Below are 18,803 nucleotides of genomic sequence, written 5' to 3'. Positions count from 1 at the left end.
GAAAAAGGCTATAGAAACGCGGTTGAGTTGATCTCCAGTGTTGTGGCCCTCACAGTCTGGCATGTCGTTGTGCTCCAAGCCAAACTGAACTAATCAATCAATCAATCAATCCCAGCGATGCTATTTATGGAGTTTCATTTGACCTTACTGTGTTCTGTCGATCGCCGAGAAATAACACGACGGCGACCGATCGCTGTCCGAGCTCCAGCGCCGCATTAAAAAAAAAAAACCACCACTTAACATCTCCAGGCGTTGTTTACCAGGTGTGAGGAGAACCGACGCAGTCATAAACCACACAGATAAACAACACATGCATAATTTGGTGTGATAATGTCTGATGTGATTGGTCATCGACAGCTGTGGTACATTAGCTCAACTGTCAAAATGTGGATGTTGGCAGGATACTGCCACTTTGAAATGGAAATGAAATCCCAAGCACCTGCAAATACGGCACGTGCAAGTAAAAGGCCAGAAAATGTTGCTCTTTAGGTCTGAAGGCTGAAAGTAAAAATGCATGCAAATAGGCACATTGTATGTATGAAGGCCTTATGGGATGTTTCAGATGGTACAAGCCTCAGAGAGACTTTTTGTGATCGCAAGCTGCCTCTCTTTTTCCAAACTGTAACCAGCTTTATTTTCCCACTCAGCACTTTTTTTACTAAGAGTTTGACTCCAGATGGTTGTGATCATCCGTCTCATCTGTCCGTGTCTCTTCTCCCACAGGTAGCATCGTGTATCTGGGGATGATGTTTGGAGCCTTCTTCTGGGGCGGCCTGTCAGACAAGCTGGGCCGTAAACAGTGCCTGCTCATATCCTTGTCGGTGAACGGCTTCTTCGCCTTTCTCTCGTCCTTCGTTCAAGGCTACAGCATGTTCCTCTTGTGCCGCATGGTCTCCGGCTTTGGGTGAGTGCGCTTAACTCTTCCTCTTGCTCCTACATCCAGAGACTGTGGCACTCTCTGAGGGACGTGCCCCTCTCCGGCCCTTGAGTTCCTCCTGCCGTTCCCTCTTCTCAAAAGTCAGTTTTTTTTTGTTTTAACTGCCTGGCTTCAGCTCCTCCACAATCCCCTGAGTCAGAGGGAGATGGGAAGAAAGCGAGGCAGAAACGTTTGCACAAATGAGCTGAGCACACTTAAACGAACATCTGGTGTGTGATCCACTTGGCTGCCCACATCCTTCACAAATGGCCTGCCCTCCCATCTCAGGGATGTGACATCCCTGTTCATACAGTGTGTGACTTAGAGAGCTCATCTCCATCGCAGAGGTCAGATCGCTGAGGTAATATGTCGAGCATAATTATGGGACATACAGTAATTGGTTACGCATTTCTCAAAACCGCAGTGCGTAATTGAGTTCACACTGACATCTTGCTCAGTAGCAGTGTTTACATCTTGTGTCTCCCAGTGACATTCCCACTCTGTGAAGTGATTTGTTAAATGTGAAGACAGTTGAAGGCAACAACAAAGTTGCAAACAGGTTGAAGTATGACCGAAAAACACAAATGAGCACCTATGAATAGTCTCGGAAGTGAATTCTATGGCTCAAAAAACTTGGTTGTTCAGCGCTCTCTCAGTCAGGTCTGATAGTATTTCTTGACAGAGCTCATTTAAAGACGATGGACCAAACAGAGGCAGGATATTAAGGTCAACAACGTCAAAACCAAGAAGTCTAAAACAGGTTAGCAGGTTGAAGTATGACCGAAAACACAAATAAGTGCCCATGAATAGTCTCGGAAGTGAAATCTATGGCTCAAAAAAACTTGGTTGTTCAGCGCTCTCTCAGTCAGGTCTGATAGTATTGCTTGACAGAGCTCATTTAAAGACGATGGACCAAACAGAGGCAGGATATTAAGGTCAACAACGTCAAAACCAAGAAGTCTAAAACAGGTTAGCAGGTTGAAGTATGACCGAAAACACAAATAAGTGCCCATGAATAGTCTCGGAAGTGAAATCTATGGCTCAAAAAAACTTGGTTGTTCAGCGCTCTCTCAGTCAGGTCTGATAGTATTGCTTGACAGAGCTCATTTAAAGACGATGGACCAAACAGAGGCAGGATATTAACGTCAACAACGTCGAAACCAAGAAGTCTAAAATGTTCTTTTCAGGCTGGTTTTACTGGAGAGTGTTGTTTGTGTTTTTAGTGCGCCTCCCATTGCAGACTCTTTCTATTACACAGTCGTTCTGTTCTGGCAACAGAGTTACCTGATTTGCACTTAGCCGATTTGTGCTTTAATTACAGTTGTGTTAGCCACCAGTGCCTTGCTTTAAATTTTTAATTAGTAGGTTTAGTTTTTATTTCATCGCTTAATTCACAGTCTGTACGCAGATGCAGGTTTATGGTGGGGGGGTAAATGAGATTTATGATGATGCTAACACCTTTGAACAAACAGACCTATATTATTTGGGCCTGTACTGCTATCTGTGGCAGTGTAACATATTGGTCAGGGAATGCTGGGATTTTTTTTTTTTTCTTTTTTTTTTTTTTACAGCCTCACAAATACAATGCGGCATTGAGGGTTATAGCCAGAATGACTTAGATTATGCTGCTGGTCTCATTAACATTTTCCTTACTTCATTAACTCTGCTGCCATGAGCTGTCTCCACAAACTGGAAAGACAAAAAAAAGTGTCACTGCAGCAGGATTCTTAACGGTAGGAGACGGGAATGGATTTTATTTAAGTATATGATCAGATTTGCAGCAAGAACCCTTCCCTGAGCGACAGGAACTACTATTATTATTATTATCATACATGTCATCACCATCATTATTATTATTCTATAATTAAATAATATCTGTGCCCCACCTCTCCTCTGTTCCCCATTATTCCTTTCACCCCAACCAGTCTAGGCAGATAGCTGCACATCTTTGAGTCTTGTTCTGTCAGAGATTTCTTCTTCTGTTAAAAGGGAGTTTTTTCTCTCCACTGATGCCTAGTGTTTGCTCACTGTGTGAATTGTTGAGTTTCTTTGCTCTCCATGATGTTGTCTATGTTCAGTGCCTTGAGATAATGTATGTTATGATTTGGCACTGTACAAATGATACAACTGTAGAAACTGACTTTTGGCCTCAAAAGCTTTTATGTAACCCTAAGTCTGTTTTTTTCTGTATTTATTCACATTTACAACGAAACATACATAGCTAACTACAACAATCTCCCTTCACAGGATTGGTGGAGCCGTACCAATAGTGTTCTCGTACTTCGCCGAGGTCCTGGCTCGGGAGAAGAGAGGAGAACATCTGAGCTGGCTCTGCATGTTCTGGATGATCGGAGGAATCTATGCCTCAGCCATGGCCTGGGCCATCATCCCACACTATGGTGAGTGACAGCTCTGACCCACTGAACCAGACAATATCAACACTATCCCACTGATGCTATAGTGCCACACTCTGGCGACTGGGTCACAGAAACGCAATGAAGGGTTTACACAGCACAGCAGAGGCTCAAATTGAAAACAGCGCTACGTTAAAATTCAATTTATTTGTATCGCGCCAAATGACAACATACATTATTTCAAGGCACTTTACATAGTAAAGGCAGAAAACCTTCACATTATTGGTTGTGCGGTTGTATTAGATACAGACACATAGTCAGCATTATGATGTCCTTTTAACTGCTTGTTTGGTTTTAATATTTGTATTTTCTTACACACTTTCTTTCTAGAAAGTTGTTTTTGGTTATTATTCATTGCGGTTTCAAAGGATTCTTAGAAATTTGACATTCTTGTGGATAGCATACTCTGGTACATTCTTAGAAATAAAGGTTCCAAAAGGGTCCTTCTACAAGGGCTGAGGTTTTTAAAACCCCTGTCCTGAATATAGGATTTTAAAAGGGTTCTTGGTTGAACCCTCCAAAAGGGTTCCAGATGGAACCTTTATAAAAAGGTTCCACCTGGAGCCAAAAAGGGTTCTCCTATGAGGACAAGCCGAAGAACCGTATATGGTTCTACTCAGCACTTTTATTTCTAAGTGTAGATCCTTGGCTCTCAGCTCAGGCTCAGGGCTGTTGTATGTTATCAACATCCCTATTGACCAGTGTTTTTACAGATACAGCTCCCTGTAAAATACATATAGGAAAATACAAGTATATAAGTATTAGTATTTTATAGTACCTAAAGTAAAGGCACAGTGACTTGATGTTCATCTGCTCTGTGCTTCAGAAAACCCAGGTTCCGAACAGGGGATCTTCTCACAGTTGGGAATCATACGCATCAGCAGTTTAAACATTACTACAAACAGAGACGGCAGTGAGGTTTGACGTTGCAGTATGGCTCGACTGTTGTTGATGCACATATACGGTATATATGTCTCAGCGTGACGTCCGTAATATGTGAAATAAAGGGAGCATTGCGAAAATAAATGAATACAAACATCAATGTTTCGAAATAAAGAGCCTCAGTGGGGGCACGGGAAACACAAAGCCACCGCTGACAAAGAAGCAACAAAGCAAAGAGGAAGTCAACCTAACCAAGAAAACAAACTCCAGTGCATGAGAACTAGTGAAATAAATACCCCGTTTAGAGTAGCAGCTACAAGATGCATTCAAGAACCCTCTTAAATTTGATCAGTTTTGCACTGACACATGCGTTGCACTAACTACATGCTTGCTGCTGCTGCCACCTTGTGGTCGTAGATGCACCACAAATTTGATCGTCATTGGATTACAAATTACTTTTGAATGATCACATATTCATAATTTTTTTTGTTTCGTTTCCCGGGGTTGTATGTGCAAGTGTTTGAGGTGGGGTGAAAAAGTGAAAGCCTGGCTGACACAACAAATCTCATAAACTACAGCGAGGCTGGGCTGAGGAGGATAAGAGGCAGACGAAGAGGTGCGTGTCAGAGGATAAGAACAAAAATGAGCGAAATGAAATCAACCTGGTGTGGAGTGAGTGCCCTGTGTGAACGAGGGAAGAGGGGGCAGAGGAGGAGATCGTGGGGAATGGAGAGGAGATGGTGGTGGTGGTGGCGGAGTGGAGGTGTGCGCTTGATTTATGTGGCTTGTGTCAGGGATAATCGAAAGGTTAGGGGGTACTAGCAGAGGGCTAAAAAGGAGGCGGAGGGAGACAAAAGAGAGAGTGAAATGGTATCAAAAGGAAGGAAGAGTGAAAGGATAAGTTTGTTGTCCGAGCCGTGTTGATCAGATACTGTATGATGACGTCTGTGATCAGGATATTGTCCCCGCAGGGACTTGACTCTGAGAGTTGGACTCTACAGTAATTTGATTAACTACTTCAACCAAATCTCTAAAGGTCCCATATTATGCAAAATCAACGTTTTAATCATTTAAATCCTTACATTTGGGACTCTGGAGGTCCTATCAGTTGGAAAAGTGTGAAAAAAGATGACTCACTCCAGGACCAATGTTTTTTTGGTCCTCCTCAGTCTAAGTACAAGAGATAAAACATAGGATTTTGTGCTAAATTCCTGGTATTGTTGTCTTGCGGAGCTCCGCTTTTTCTGTAAAACACGCAAGAGTGCAGGCGAGGGCAGCGGTATTCAAAAACCGGAAGTCCGAGAAAAGTTCTATTCTTGGCTCCACAGTGCAGCACAGAGTTCTACACAAACTTCCAGCCTCAGAGGATTTATCTGTCCAATGGATACATGTTGTATATGACGGCTATGTGCCTGCAATCTTTATTTTGTCTTTCAACCTTCAATTTCTCCTTATCCTTCTATGTCCCTTAATTGGCCCTGTAGAAACACATTATTTCTGGTGTGCGAAGGCCACCATAGTTCCCTGGCACGCTTGGGGAAGGGAGTGGTCAGTGCAGGAGTTAGAATCTGCTGTCTCACCATGAGATCTCACTATTTCTTACACACTGGAGCTTTAACACACACACACTGTGCAAAAAAAAAACATCTAGTCAAAGACAGAATCTGCGGCTTGTTTGAGATGACTTTCCTAAAGTTTGATTATGTGGCTGTAAATTGCTCATCCTTCAAGTCTAGACAGGGAAGGAATATAAAATCGAATGCGAGGATGACAAAGTACCAGAGGCAGCTGCAGAATTTAATAATGTGAATGGGCTTTGCTTACAAATGCTGGGATTAAAGATGAATTGAATACTTATATGTGTTTACAGAAAAAAAACCTGAAGTTTCATATGCCTCAAGCAGTATCACTGCAGTTTAGGTCACCACGGAAGAGTAAGTCCTGATGATCTGGCTTTTCGTTTCCGCCGTTAGGTTTGAAGGCCAGATGGCAAAAATGGCTGCTTCATCTATGTAAATAGTTGTAATGTCATACCAGTGTAACAAGGGATGTCAAGGGATATTCAAGAAATGGACATTTGCTGAAAAGCAATTATGATTCTGTATGTCCAGTCCACTGCAGTGTCCTCATATACTCACTATTAAATACACGACGGAACGTTTTCAAATAACCTTCTGGATTAAAAGGAATAGTTAAGGTGACTTGGCGGCATTTATTAAGTCTGCGAGACTAAATTGTGTGAATTTACTTAGAACACAGAGCATTTTTGCTGCTTTTTTCCATGACTATGTTTAAACATACAGCACAGAGGCTTTAAGAATGTGCAATATTGAGTGTCTTATATCCTTTTTTTCAGCACAACCTAGGCAATCTGATAAAAAAAAGAGAAAATATTTTAACCATATACCTATATAAACATACCTCAAAAAGTACTCAAAATGTTTAAAATTGGATTGAATTAGTGAAATTTAGAAATACGTCACAGTTCAAGAAAAAAATTCTAATTTTGTGACTTCTGCACAATTATTGCTACTTGATGTCACTCTTAAAAATGCGATATAAAATGAATCATAAATTTGACTCAACACATAAGAAGTTCTTTAGAGAAATTAGATTTTTTTTAAACCTGAATATGTGACCTATAAATGCCTCTCCCCCTTTTTTTAATCCCCAAGGGGCAATTCAAGGGCAGAGAGGATGTCCATATAAGGAGTGTATTATTCCAACGGCAATTTGACATGGGTGCACCTGCAGCACAGATCCGTGCCACTGGAGCTCTAAGGGTTAAAATAATAATCAGCATTGAAAAGAAGAGACACATTTTGTCTGCTTATTATTTCAGAAATAATATTACAGTTTTTTTTTATATATTTTTTTTAAATAACAATTGTAAACATAAAAACTGTACATATTATTGGTAATGATGACATAATTACAAGAAGAGATGAAGCTAAAAAAAAAAAGAAAGAAATACAACCTGGCAGAATGAATAATGTTATGATACTAAGAGAAAGAAAACAAACAACCAGGCAAAGAAATTAGGATTTCTGTCCATTTTTAGGTGCATTTCAATTGTGAAAAGTTTCCTGTAATACCTTAAACATATGTGAAAATAAATAAAAACAAAACGCCCCCCTCCCTGCTCATTTATATTTAATTTAATTTATCCGTCTACTTCTTCTTTTTCACAATCCAATTTTTCCTGATAGGCACTATTTCAAGACAAAAAATTACACCCCCCAGTTAATTATATCCAACACAAACACACATTGTTTTATTGGGGAAAAATAAATGTGTGTATATCCCCATATATCACACAGGAAGAAGTTTCCATCTTTAGGCTTGTGTGTGTGTGTGTGTGTGTGTGTGTGTGTGTGTGTGTGTGTGTGTGTGTGTGTGTGTGTGTGTGTGTGTGTGTGTGTGTGTGTGTGTGTGTGTGTGTGTGTGTGTGTGTGTGTGTGTGTGTGTGTGTGTGTGTGTGTGTGGACATTTTTTTCCCCGTAAACTTTTGTTTTTTCGTGCGAGTGAGTGTGAGAGTGTGAGTCGACAGAGGCTCATAATTGAGGTCAATTGATTAGATGCCACTGTTCTAACACATTTTGTCTGCAAGATGCAGTGGTGTGTGGGTAATAGGTTCCGCCGCAGTGCTCTTTGCATTGACTGGTGGACAAAGGCCAGATAACTGTGTGTGTGCGCGCGTGTGTGCATGCGTGTGCCTGCGTGAGTGTTCTTGGCTTAAAGACTGACCTTGGCAGGACCAGTAGTCCTCATTGGGACCAAAACCTGGTCCTGATAAGATCATATAATCCTTTTATTATTTAGAGCAGCAAAGACAACACAGGTAAGGGTAATAAATAATAAACATACATAGAATGTACACTATAGAAAAATATGAGGGAGAAACATATTAAGTGAAATAAAGTGGTGTTTTTGTACAGGCCATCATATATGCACTTTTCATATGTTGCTCTCCGTGGTGCTGAAAGGTTCAAACTCAGGCTTAATCCCATTAAGGGCTGCAAAAAATATATTATAAACATATTTCTGGAAATCTGGAACTGGTTAAGATTTGAATAAGGGTTAGGATAAGGTTAGGCATGCACTGGTTATGGTTAAAGTTATGAATAGAAGTGTAGTGCAGTGTCCTGAGAAGAGTAGCTGCACAAAACTGTGTGTGTCCATGCACACATAGTGCTTCAAAATGTGTGCTACAACAGTGACCGATGACCAAGGACAGTGTTTTTTTTGTGTGTGTGTTTTGGCTCCTGGAAGTGTGCGTGCATGTGTATGTGTGTGTGCGGACACACACAAGTGTATGTCAGTTGTGCTCACTTACTGTAGAATGGGGACATAAATCTTGCTGAGTATCTCAATCAGTCAGCTGTCCCCTCTAGTCCATTACAGCCATAATCCCCCTAATGAGGTTTGTAGTGGTATACAGGCTTGAGGCAAACCCCCCCCCAAAGCACACACTCACACACACACTCACACCAATGCACAACTACTCTTAGGATACTGCGTTGACTTCCATTCACGTGGATCCTTTTTCTTAAGCATAACCTTAACCTAACCACAATTCAAATCTTAGCCCTCGGAAATGAGGTTCTGCCTCATTAGAATCAGGTTTAGGACTTCTGGTCAGTGTTTATGCCAGAAAAAGTTCCTAAAGAGGTAACGAATATAAGAACATAAGAACATTTCCTTCCCTTATCGCCTCAACTCCTCTCTGTCCCTCAATTTCCCCTATCATCCCAACCGACCGAGGCAGATGGCTGCAAGTTATTTCGAAAGGCTGGGGAATGAGGGAACACTGTTCTGACCTAAAAACCCCAATAAAGGGGTGTTTTTGGACAGGCCATCATGTGCACTTTTCATATGTCGCTCTCCGTGGTCCTGAAAGGTTCAAACTCAGGCTTAATCCCATTACGGGCTCTAAAAATCTGCTGGAATCTGTTTCTTTTGGAATTTTACTTTGCTGGTAATGTCAGAATTTCGACTGCATATCTCAATTCTATGTATATTCATTTAAAATTATCAAAACAAGGCTCTGCAGCAGATGGTCATTAAAAACTTCCTGTACCTGTCGCTTACACACACACTATAACACTCTGACCACATTGTGCAGGGAGAAAAAAAGGCTGTCTTATCCTTTCACTTAGAAATATGTATCTTTACATGAGCAGTGGATTAGCGTCAGCTCTGTAGTGCAGATATACCCATCAATATCATCAGTGCCCTGGCACAAAACATCAAACAGCCACCTGGTGACATCCGGCATCGTATGCTTTTTGATTTTCTCTGTTCTTCTCCTCTTCTTTGTGCAGGGTGGAGTTTCAGCATGGGCTCAGCCTACCAGTTCCACAGCTGGAGAGTGTTTGTGGTGGTGTGTGCGCTTCCCTGCGTCTCTGCAGTGGTCGCTCTAACCTTTATGCCGGAGAGCCCCCGCTTCTACCTGCAGGTAAGAGACGAGAGAGAGAAACGACAATGTTTGCGGTGACCAGCACCAGTTCTCCTTTACATAAGTAAATGTAGCAACACTTTGCAGTGAAATCTGGACATGGAAATATGATACACATACTGTATGTCTGCATTAATCCTCCTTGTAACGACGCAAACCTACAACCTAAAGTGTTCATAACAGCTGTTAGAACATCCATTGATATATTAAAGGATTGCAGGATCTCACGCCTAGATTGAGCCCTCACTCAGCCTCTTCCTATGCTAACTCCTTGTGTGGGTGAGGGTTAGCTTAAGTTATGCGCGAAAGTGACTGTAACTTATGGATTATTTGAGTAAGCTCATATTTTTTTAAGGTATTGTTCTCTAGATACCACTGCTTATTTTTAAGCCATTGAAATTGTCTAAATGGTGAAATGCAAGTGGATGAATCAATCAATCAATCAAATTTTATTTATATAGCCCACAGTTTACAAAACATAGTTTGTCTCACGGGACTTCACAGGGTCGGTAACATCCTCTGTCCTTAGACCCTCGACCAGGGGAAAAAAAACCCTGATAACAGGGAAAAAGAAAGAGGTAGAAACCTTAGGGAGAACCACAGGTGAGGGATCCACTCCCTGAACGGACAGATGTGCTGTAGAATAAATAGAATAGGACTTAAGAGGAAAATACAAATGGATATGTATAATAAGAAGAAAGTAGAATATAAGAAACAGTCTCCACAGCTACTATATTGACTGATGTGCCAAAATAGATGCACTTTTAATAATCCAGCGTCCAAATTCAAGCAAATGTCCTACAGATATTATATTTTAGTTGTACTCTACATCCTCATACTCATCAAATGTTGTCTTTAAATGTGTAATTGTTGTAAAGTGTTGCAGAACTAAAGAAGCTTAATTTGTGTGTTTGTGTGCTCGACTGTGTCTCAGAGTGGTAAACACGACGAGGCCTGGATGGTGCTCAAACACATCCACGACACCAACATGCGAGCCCGCGGGGAACCGGAGAGAGTCTTCACTGTGAGTACACACGCCGCCTCCGCACTTGGCAACCCTCCCTCGCTTTTGCCGCAGTAGCGCGGGACGGGTCAACAGCAGGTGACAGCTCGGTGTCTCCCCCCGCAGGTGAACAGAATCAAAGTCCCCAAGCAGTTGGACGAGCTGGTGGAGATGCAGAACGAGTCGGCCAACCCTGTGCTCAAGGTCCTCTTCAAGATCAAGGCAGAGCTCAGAGGAGTACGACTACGTCTTTGTTCAAAAAGTTCAAACAACAACCGGGATTTGTCCCAGTTTTTCCAGACGATAATCATCTGGTTTGTATTTTTTTTTATCCTCTTACTGTAGATCTGGTTGACGTTTATGAGATGCTTCCACTACCCGGTGAAAGAGAACACCATGAAACTGGCTGCTGTCTGGTTTACTCTGTCTTTTGGGTAAGATAAAGTCCTCTCGGTTCCATTGTCACTGTGTGTGTCACGGTCATTACAACTTTTAATGGAAGTCCCGTCACTTTAGAACTTGGTGATGAATGTTGACAGGTGAGATTAGAGAGGAAGAGAAGGTACTGTTTGACTTTAGTGGAAAAGTTTCTCTTCTTTTCTGGTTTAATTTGTCCTTCTATTTTGCATACATACAGTTGCTCAAAAAGTAAAAAATACAATTTTACAGACCAATTACTACTACTACTACTACTTCTAATCCCATGGTTCAGGTGGTAATTGGTATAAAACATTTTCAGAACCACTGATTTATACTGTAAAATGTGGCTTATTTTTAAAAGAATAAAAAGCCCTTCACCCCCCAATGAGATGTAAACCTACACCACATCCACTCTTTTAAGGATTCATTCAGCTGCTGCACTGTGTCTAGAATTAATGAATATGATGCAAAAGTGCTGTCATAAAGTTACCATTTTCATCATGCAGCCATAACTCAGTGAGCGAACACACTTTTATCAATGTGCTGCCACAAATCCACCCAGTGGAACAATTTCACGCTTTACTCAAAATGAGTTTTCTTACAATCGACTCCCTTTCTTGCAACTTTGTGTGTAAACACGACGAGCGAGTTTTCCTCAGTGCTGTCGTGGTGTCGTTCTCCTGGATGCTCAGCTGATGAACGGTGATGAGGCCAAACAGACGCCACCATTTTGCAGCAGCGCGGTTGTCCTGTGCTGTCCGTCCTTACCAGCTCTCCCTTATCTCCCCGAGAACAACATTACCCTCCAATTTCATGTCCATACCTTTAATAAAGACTGCAGAGGCAGATAAAGGTGCATCATTTCTGTCTTTAACCAGGTTAGGGAGCACGGGCTTGAATGACAATCCCCGGATTACATTTAGCAGCTGAATTTGCTCTGAAACCAAATCTGCAACTTCAATATGAAATGTTTTTGTTGTTGGACCATTCCCAAGCTTTTTCATCAACATGAAGTACTGAATATATATTAAAGGTGCATTATGTAATAAATCTAAAGCAACTGGCCATAAAATCCTCCTAATATGTCACAGAGACTCAGGAATAATGTTCATATAACAAACTGAACTCACCAACAACAACAGTACAGCCAAAATATTTGCATTAAAAAAAAATATTTTGCAGACTGCAAATCATGTTTATGTTTTGAAATCATGTTTTGGCATGTGGCGCCACCTACCGCCGTCTACCAATCATTGCAGTCAGTAGAGTCTCAGATGCCGAGCAACCACGGGTTGCCAGTTACGTCAGAAAACGAAACCTAAAAAAGACCTCGGTATTTTGAATTTGAATGTAGTAACCATTTTTGGCCACATTCTTGCATATGGCACCTTTAATCCTAGTTCACACTAGCCATGATTTTCAGCCCAATAATCTGGTGAATGGGCAGATGAATGTGAAAAACAATACAGACGGGATGGAGAATGAGCTGAAAAAGCAGTGTTTATGAAAGAAAAGCTTGAGTTTAAACTTTAAATGTACTTGTTTGCACAGAGACAGAGCCTGGGGATATGAGGTAGACAGAGGGTCTAATCGGCTGTGGTGGCTGATGAATGCACATTGCATCTGTGGTGGTGCAGACTGTCTCCCATAAAGTATTGGGGAAAGTGCTGGTAGATTAAAAAAATAAACAAAAACAAAAAAGTGATATGATCTGCTGAAAAGCTACTGTTGGTGTGTCCTGCATATGGTGCACCATCCTGCAGTGGAGGCTCATGGCCGCCTTCGGGCGCTGAAATGTGTGTCGTTGACCATTATGCGACTCACTATACTACTTCTGCAATCTGGTGGTTGTGTCCAGGTACTACGGTCTATCCGTGTGGTTCCCCGACGTCATCAAGCACCTTCAGGCCGACGAGTACGCGTCCAGAGTGAAGATCCACAACAACGAGCGCATCGAAGACTTCACCTTCAACTTCACCCTGGAAAACCAGATCCACAGAAACTCCGTCTTTCTCAACGACAGGTGAGGACAAATACATAAAAAAAAAAAACTGTGCGCGATGATCCAAACCTGTAAGCCTGTTGCGCGAATAGCTATACTGTATATCGGTCGTTCGTGTAAACACATCACTCTTGGTGTAATATTAATCCCGCCTCCATTATCTCCTTTCTCTCATCAGCAGGAAATTAAATGTCTTGTCTTTTTTCTCTCTCTTCCCTCTCCGTTCGGCACTTACACACAAACACCATGGTCCTTCTCCTCTGTCTGGCTGTGTGTTACACAAAGGCCAGCGTGGAGATGCAGTGATATGCTGCTTTTGTTCCGTCACATCCACACTGGAGACCAGAGTGCGTGTTTATTACCAGATTAAATCAAGGCCAATATCGTTTTCACTGTCTGTGTGCAGCAGCTCTTTCATATTAGACATACGCTAAAGAAGAAAACACCTCACATACAAGTCAAAGCATTTCAATATTAGTTACTAATCGCCTCATATACCACCATGCTATATATCTGAATCTGCACCTTGGAGCTCGAAAGCCCCATGTTATGTATAGAAAGGACATAACATTATCACATTACACTATTTTAAGACTTAGGCCCACTTTACATTTCGCTTTTCACGACAGCGGGACTGGCGACAGCGGGTACCCCGTGTAAAGAGAATTCCCGCTGTCTTCAAATTTTCTCCCGACAACTGCAAGTGGTCGCCCGACAACTCAGCGGGAGTCCCCGACAACTTCAAAGTGCGTATAAAGAGAACGCGTCGGGCTCGCGACAGCGGGAGGTCAGGGTTCAGGCGATTAGCATATAGCGCGCGCGCTAATTAGCATATACCGCGGGACTTTTGTTCCAAAAAAAAATGGCGGGGGTGAAGGAGGGCGCTGTGCCTGATCAGTATCTGGTTGGAGGACGAGATCCAGAAGAAGCTGGAGTCATCCAGGAACAAGATGGCCTACGTAAAAATGCAACAGCGGATGAGGGAGGCCGGCTACGATCGTATAGTCGAGCAAGTAAAGAAGAAAGTTGTAAGCGCCGCGGGTGTCCTGCCAGATTTCCGGGCGGTGTGTCTAAAGACGTCACGACAGCGGCGTCCCGACAGTGGGAAGTTTCGCCGCTGTCGCGAAAAACGTAATGTAAAGTGGGCCTTATATACGTAGTAGAAAAACAAAGTTCAATCGCCACCTGTATCTCGTCCAATAGTTTTGTTATTTTTGTAAATAATTTTACGCAGATGCAGCTTTAACCTCTACTTTGAACATAGTTTATTTGAAGTAATTGTTTTAAAGGAGATTAGGTGACATTACTCTAACGGCACCTATGCTATCCACCTCTGCCCAGGTTCATCGGTATGAAGTTCAAGGCGGTCACTTTCATCGACTCGTCGTTCGTCAACTGCTACTTTGAGGACGTCTCCTCGGTGGGATCCTTCTTCAAGAACTGCACCTTCGTCGACGCCTTCTTTTACAACACGGGTGAGTATGGGGCCTTACAAAATGGCCCTCACTCTTTCTTTTCCCTTTCCTGTAACAGCTGAGGTGTTTCCTTCCATCCAAGAAAATCCTATTATCCTGTCAGCGCCTCGCACATAAGTCTCAATCAGTCTCTTTCAGACAGTTCATTTTAAGTCTAATGTCCAAGCTTCTGGCTTGGAGGGGGGGGGGGAAAGAATGGGTTTGAGCGTTTTATGGCTTTGCTTTATGTCAATAAATTACTGCTTAACCTCTCCGCCCCCTGCACAGATTGCTTCTCTGAACTAAGGCAGCTGTACTTAAGAAAGAAACTGAGCCAGACTGCACTGCAGCCTTTTTTTCCTCAGTCACATTCTTACTACTGTGATGTCAGAAAAAAAAATCGAAATCATTGTGTTAGTTTGACTAAAACCACACTTCATCAAATCATGCTTGTCAAGCACAGGGTGGGCTCACATGGTGGAGTAGTTGCTGGCACTGTTGCCTTGCGGATCTCCAGTTTCCTCTTTTCCTACACAAGATACCAGGTCCTTTTGTGTATTGTATATTGTGTAATTAGGATGTCTAGACTGAACCTGCACCTTCCTACAACATCCACAGGGAGTCGACTCCCCGATACCTACAGTAGACAAAGTGGTGTGAAAACACAGCCTGGAAAGGCAGACTCCTTTTCTATTGGAGGAATGCAAAATGGGAGATGTTCAAGTATAAATGTGGAGAGCCCGCTATGCTCTGGGTCTTTCTCCAGCTAGGATCACTCCTGTGAAGATTGACCTTTTCCTTGCATAGAAAATAAAACCTTGTCGGTCGGCAGAAGTTCTCTATTTGATTGTTCACCAGCAGCAGAGAATGTCCACAACACTGTTCATCTCAGTATGTTGGCCCTGTGAGGATTGGCAGCCTGTGTACGCGGCCTTGCAATCGTTTCGCTACAGTGGTTTGTGCTGTGGCTCAATGAAAAGGTCAGTTCTTAAGGGGGGTAATCATTTTGACCCTGGTAATTGTTGTGGAATATCCAAATGATTGAAAAATCTGTGTTAATTGGTATGTCTTTCTCTGGGTTTGGGGTTAGGGTTATGGTTATGGACTGGCAACCTGTCCAGATTGTTAAATCAAGTTCTACTGAGGGACTCCTAAAGCACTGGGTACTGAGTGACATGTGTTTTGTATCTGATGTTTTAGAAAAAAATCCAAGACAGTGAGGAAATTGAACTTCCTGAACGGAGCTTCCCCTGAATAATTCATCCTGGCATGTTTTGTTTTCATAAAGACGCGGGAACCCAGGCATGAACAGCATCTGTGTAATATCTGTGGGTTTTACCTCACGAAAAAAAAAAAATATTAAAGTGCAATCACAAGCAGGAGGGAGATGGCAAGGAAAAGGTATGAGAGGCATTTTAAATGTTCTGAGAGAACCGGGAGCTGAGTCAGATCTTGTGGGAACATCGGGTAGAAAAACAGTTCCCTGCAGCACTCAAGAAAGAGCTGAACACGGAAACAGGAAAGGGCACGTTAGGTTTCTGGTAATGCCCCATGGGAAATGAAGTCTCTTTGCCCCCAGCAATGTGTCTCTGGGGAGCAGAGGATAAAGAGAAACGAGGAGAGACAGAGAGGAGTGTTGTGAGAGCAGAGGATGTTACTCTTACTGCTGCTCAGCTCACTGTGAGCCACAGACAAATTTGCCAATAACATTCTGCTGTCAATCTACTTCCATATGGAACTTGAACTGCATTTAGTATTATTCATACGTGAGCTAAGCCCCGATGTGTCTGTCGGATATGAATTGCTATCCAGTCACTAAACCACAAGCCTCAGTCCAGTCCTGTTTAATCCCAGTTCAAGTCTGGGTCTCTAAAGAACTGCTGAGTCATTGAGGTCAAATGTGATGTAAAAAAAAAAAATCTGATTTTCTGGTGTACCTTTCAGCATCACGAACGTTACTGGACGGATGCACATCAATTCCACATGTGGGCTCATGTGTCTGGGTCCTGGACTTAAAACAGTACTAGTGCAGTGCCCGAAGTATGTATTCCTATAGTGGGAGCTGAAGAAGGTTTTTCATTCATGGTAATGCATGATAAGGAACGTAAAGGCTAACGTAATACAAACACTGTGCAACCTTCATTTTCGATTAGCATTAGCATAGCTAATAATTGATAAATCAGCAAAGGTGCAGCATGATAAATCGCCAAAAATTAAAATTCCTCCCAAAAATTTGAAAATCAAGGATGCACACCATTGGGCCATGCTCAGCCCATATCTAAAGTCTTAGGGCGATCTGACTAACGGTCAGCGAGATATGCCCGTCACAGACAGACAGACACACGGATGCAACTTGCTTTACCGGCGTGGCTGACGGTCACAAAACAGCACAGTGTTTGTATTACGTTAGCCTTTAAGTTCCTTATCATGCATTACCATAACTGAAAAATTTATTTTTTTAAATATTCCACTGTAGGAATACATACTTCCTACGGGCACTGCACTAGTAATATTTAACAATATAACTGACGGATACATGAGGCTCTCTAAAAGCCATGGTACATGGCAACAAGGTGAGTTAATTATGCAGTGGCTGCCTCAGCTGTCGTGGTTGTTTAGCGGTGAATTCATCACGCTCGTAAAACACAAAAATTTGACATTTAGTGAAGCTGACACTTTTAGGTCTTAAAGGAGTCCGTGGCGGTTGCAAGGTTTGCGTGGCTTTCCATTTTAGCTCCTCAAAGGAAGCTTTAACGATCATTATAGCGTAAATCATTTCATGTATAGCGCCTTTAAAGGTGCATTATATAATAAATCTAAAGCAACTGGCCATAAAATCCTCCTAATATGTCACAGAGACTCTGGAATAATGTTCATATAACAAACTGAACTCACCAACAACAACAGTACAGACAAAATATTTGCATTGAAAATAATATTTTGCAGACTGCAAATCATGTTTATGCTTTGAAATCATGTTTTTGGCATGTGGCGCCACGTACCGCCGTCTACCAATCATTGCAGTCAGTAGAGTCTCTGCTGCAGAGCAACCATGGGTTGCCAGTTACGTCAGAAAACGTAAACCTAAAAGACCTCTGTGTTTTGAATTTGAATGTAGTAACCGTTTTTGGCCACATTCTTACATATGGCACCTTTAAAAGCAAAGACAAAATGAAGGTAAAGACACAACACAGTATTTATCTGTTAGCTATTGTCTTACCTTTATCTGTGACTTCAACACTGTGCTCTCATCTCTCACGTTCACAGACGTCGACGACACCAAACTCACAAACTCCCGCGTGATCAACAGCTCCTTCCACCACAACAAAACCGGCTGTCAGATGACATTCGAAGACGATTACAGCGCCTACTGGGTCTACTTCGTCAACTTCCTGGGAACGCTGGCCGTGCTTCCCGGAAACATCGTCTCTGCGCTGCTCATGGACAAAATAGGCCGCCTCAGCATGTTAGGTAAGACGGGGGCATTGTTTGAGCTCTCAGTCGTCGCAAAATGTCTTGTGATGTCGGCACAGGTGTGAAAAAAGGTGTGTTGTGTTGCCCTCTGCAGGAGGCTCCATGGTGCTGTCAGGTATCAGCTGCTTCTTCCTGTGGTTTGGCACCAGTGAGTCGATGATGATCTTCATGCTCTGCCTCTACAACGGCCTCAGTATCTCGGCCTGGAACTCCCTCGATGTGGTCACAGCTGAGCTGTACCCAACAGACCGGAGGTGAGCGCTGCACACAGAAAGTATTTGGATTAGGGAAGTTACATCATTCATTTACTAGTCTTGTAGAAGGCAAAACCAATTCCAGCTGACATAGGGGCAAAAGGTGAGGTACATTCTGAACAGGTATGGAATTAGGTTTGTGTCTAGGTCTGTGTATATTTTCAAACAACACTTTTTAATAAGCAAATACAAAGTTAGATACTTGCAACTTTTTTGTTCCAGACGGACAGCGACTCCAAAATGATTAAAGGTCCCATATTATACCCTATTTCTCCAAGTTAACCTAGTTCACTGGTGTCCTAATGAACATGTCTGTGACATGCTTTGGTCAAAAAAGCAGTTCAATCACCCTGCCAAAACAGCCCTGTTCAGAACGCTCTGTTTAGTAGTATCTTTTTAGGTCCACCTTAAAAAAAAGTAAAACGACACTTAAGGAACAGGAAATGACATCAGCCACAGAGGCTACTGGGAGCTAACAGCAGTTAGCATTTGGAAAAGTGATCATTTGCAGGCTCTAGCAGGCACA

The 18,803-nt window shown here is 42.3% G+C and overlaps 1 protein-coding gene across 1 annotated transcript in view; it reads left to right on the top strand.

The window, feature by feature from the left end:
- LOC310925688 (synaptic vesicle glycoprotein 2C-like) overlaps window positions 1-18,803 on the top strand; it is a gene marked incomplete at both ends in the record, with an annotated part of 30,961 nt that overhangs the window by 11,137 nt on the left and 1,021 nt on the right. The window contains 10 exons of the mRNA XM_083887694.1: window positions 728-904; window positions 3,164-3,315; window positions 9,537-9,670; window positions 10,605-10,694; window positions 10,800-10,910; window positions 11,019-11,107; window positions 12,952-13,116; window positions 14,437-14,570; window positions 17,817-18,020; window positions 18,118-18,277. Of these exons, the coding sequence (XP_083743820.1) occupies window positions 728-904; window positions 3,164-3,315; window positions 9,537-9,670; window positions 10,605-10,694; window positions 10,800-10,910; window positions 11,019-11,107; window positions 12,952-13,116; window positions 14,437-14,570; window positions 17,817-18,020; window positions 18,118-18,277 (1,416 nt within the window). The remainder of the gene's footprint in view (window positions 1-727; window positions 905-3,163; window positions 3,316-9,536; window positions 9,671-10,604; window positions 10,695-10,799; window positions 10,911-11,018; window positions 11,108-12,951; window positions 13,117-14,436; window positions 14,571-17,816; window positions 18,021-18,117; window positions 18,278-18,803) is intronic.

This window comes from Microchirus variegatus (assembly GCF_963457635.1).
Source record: "Microchirus variegatus genome assembly, chromosome: 1".
NCBI classification, from domain to species: Eukaryota; Metazoa; Chordata; class Actinopteri; order Pleuronectiformes; family Soleidae; genus Microchirus; species Microchirus variegatus.
Note: the sequence above shows the minus strand (reverse complement) of the source record. Positions and strands in the feature narration are given on the sequence as shown.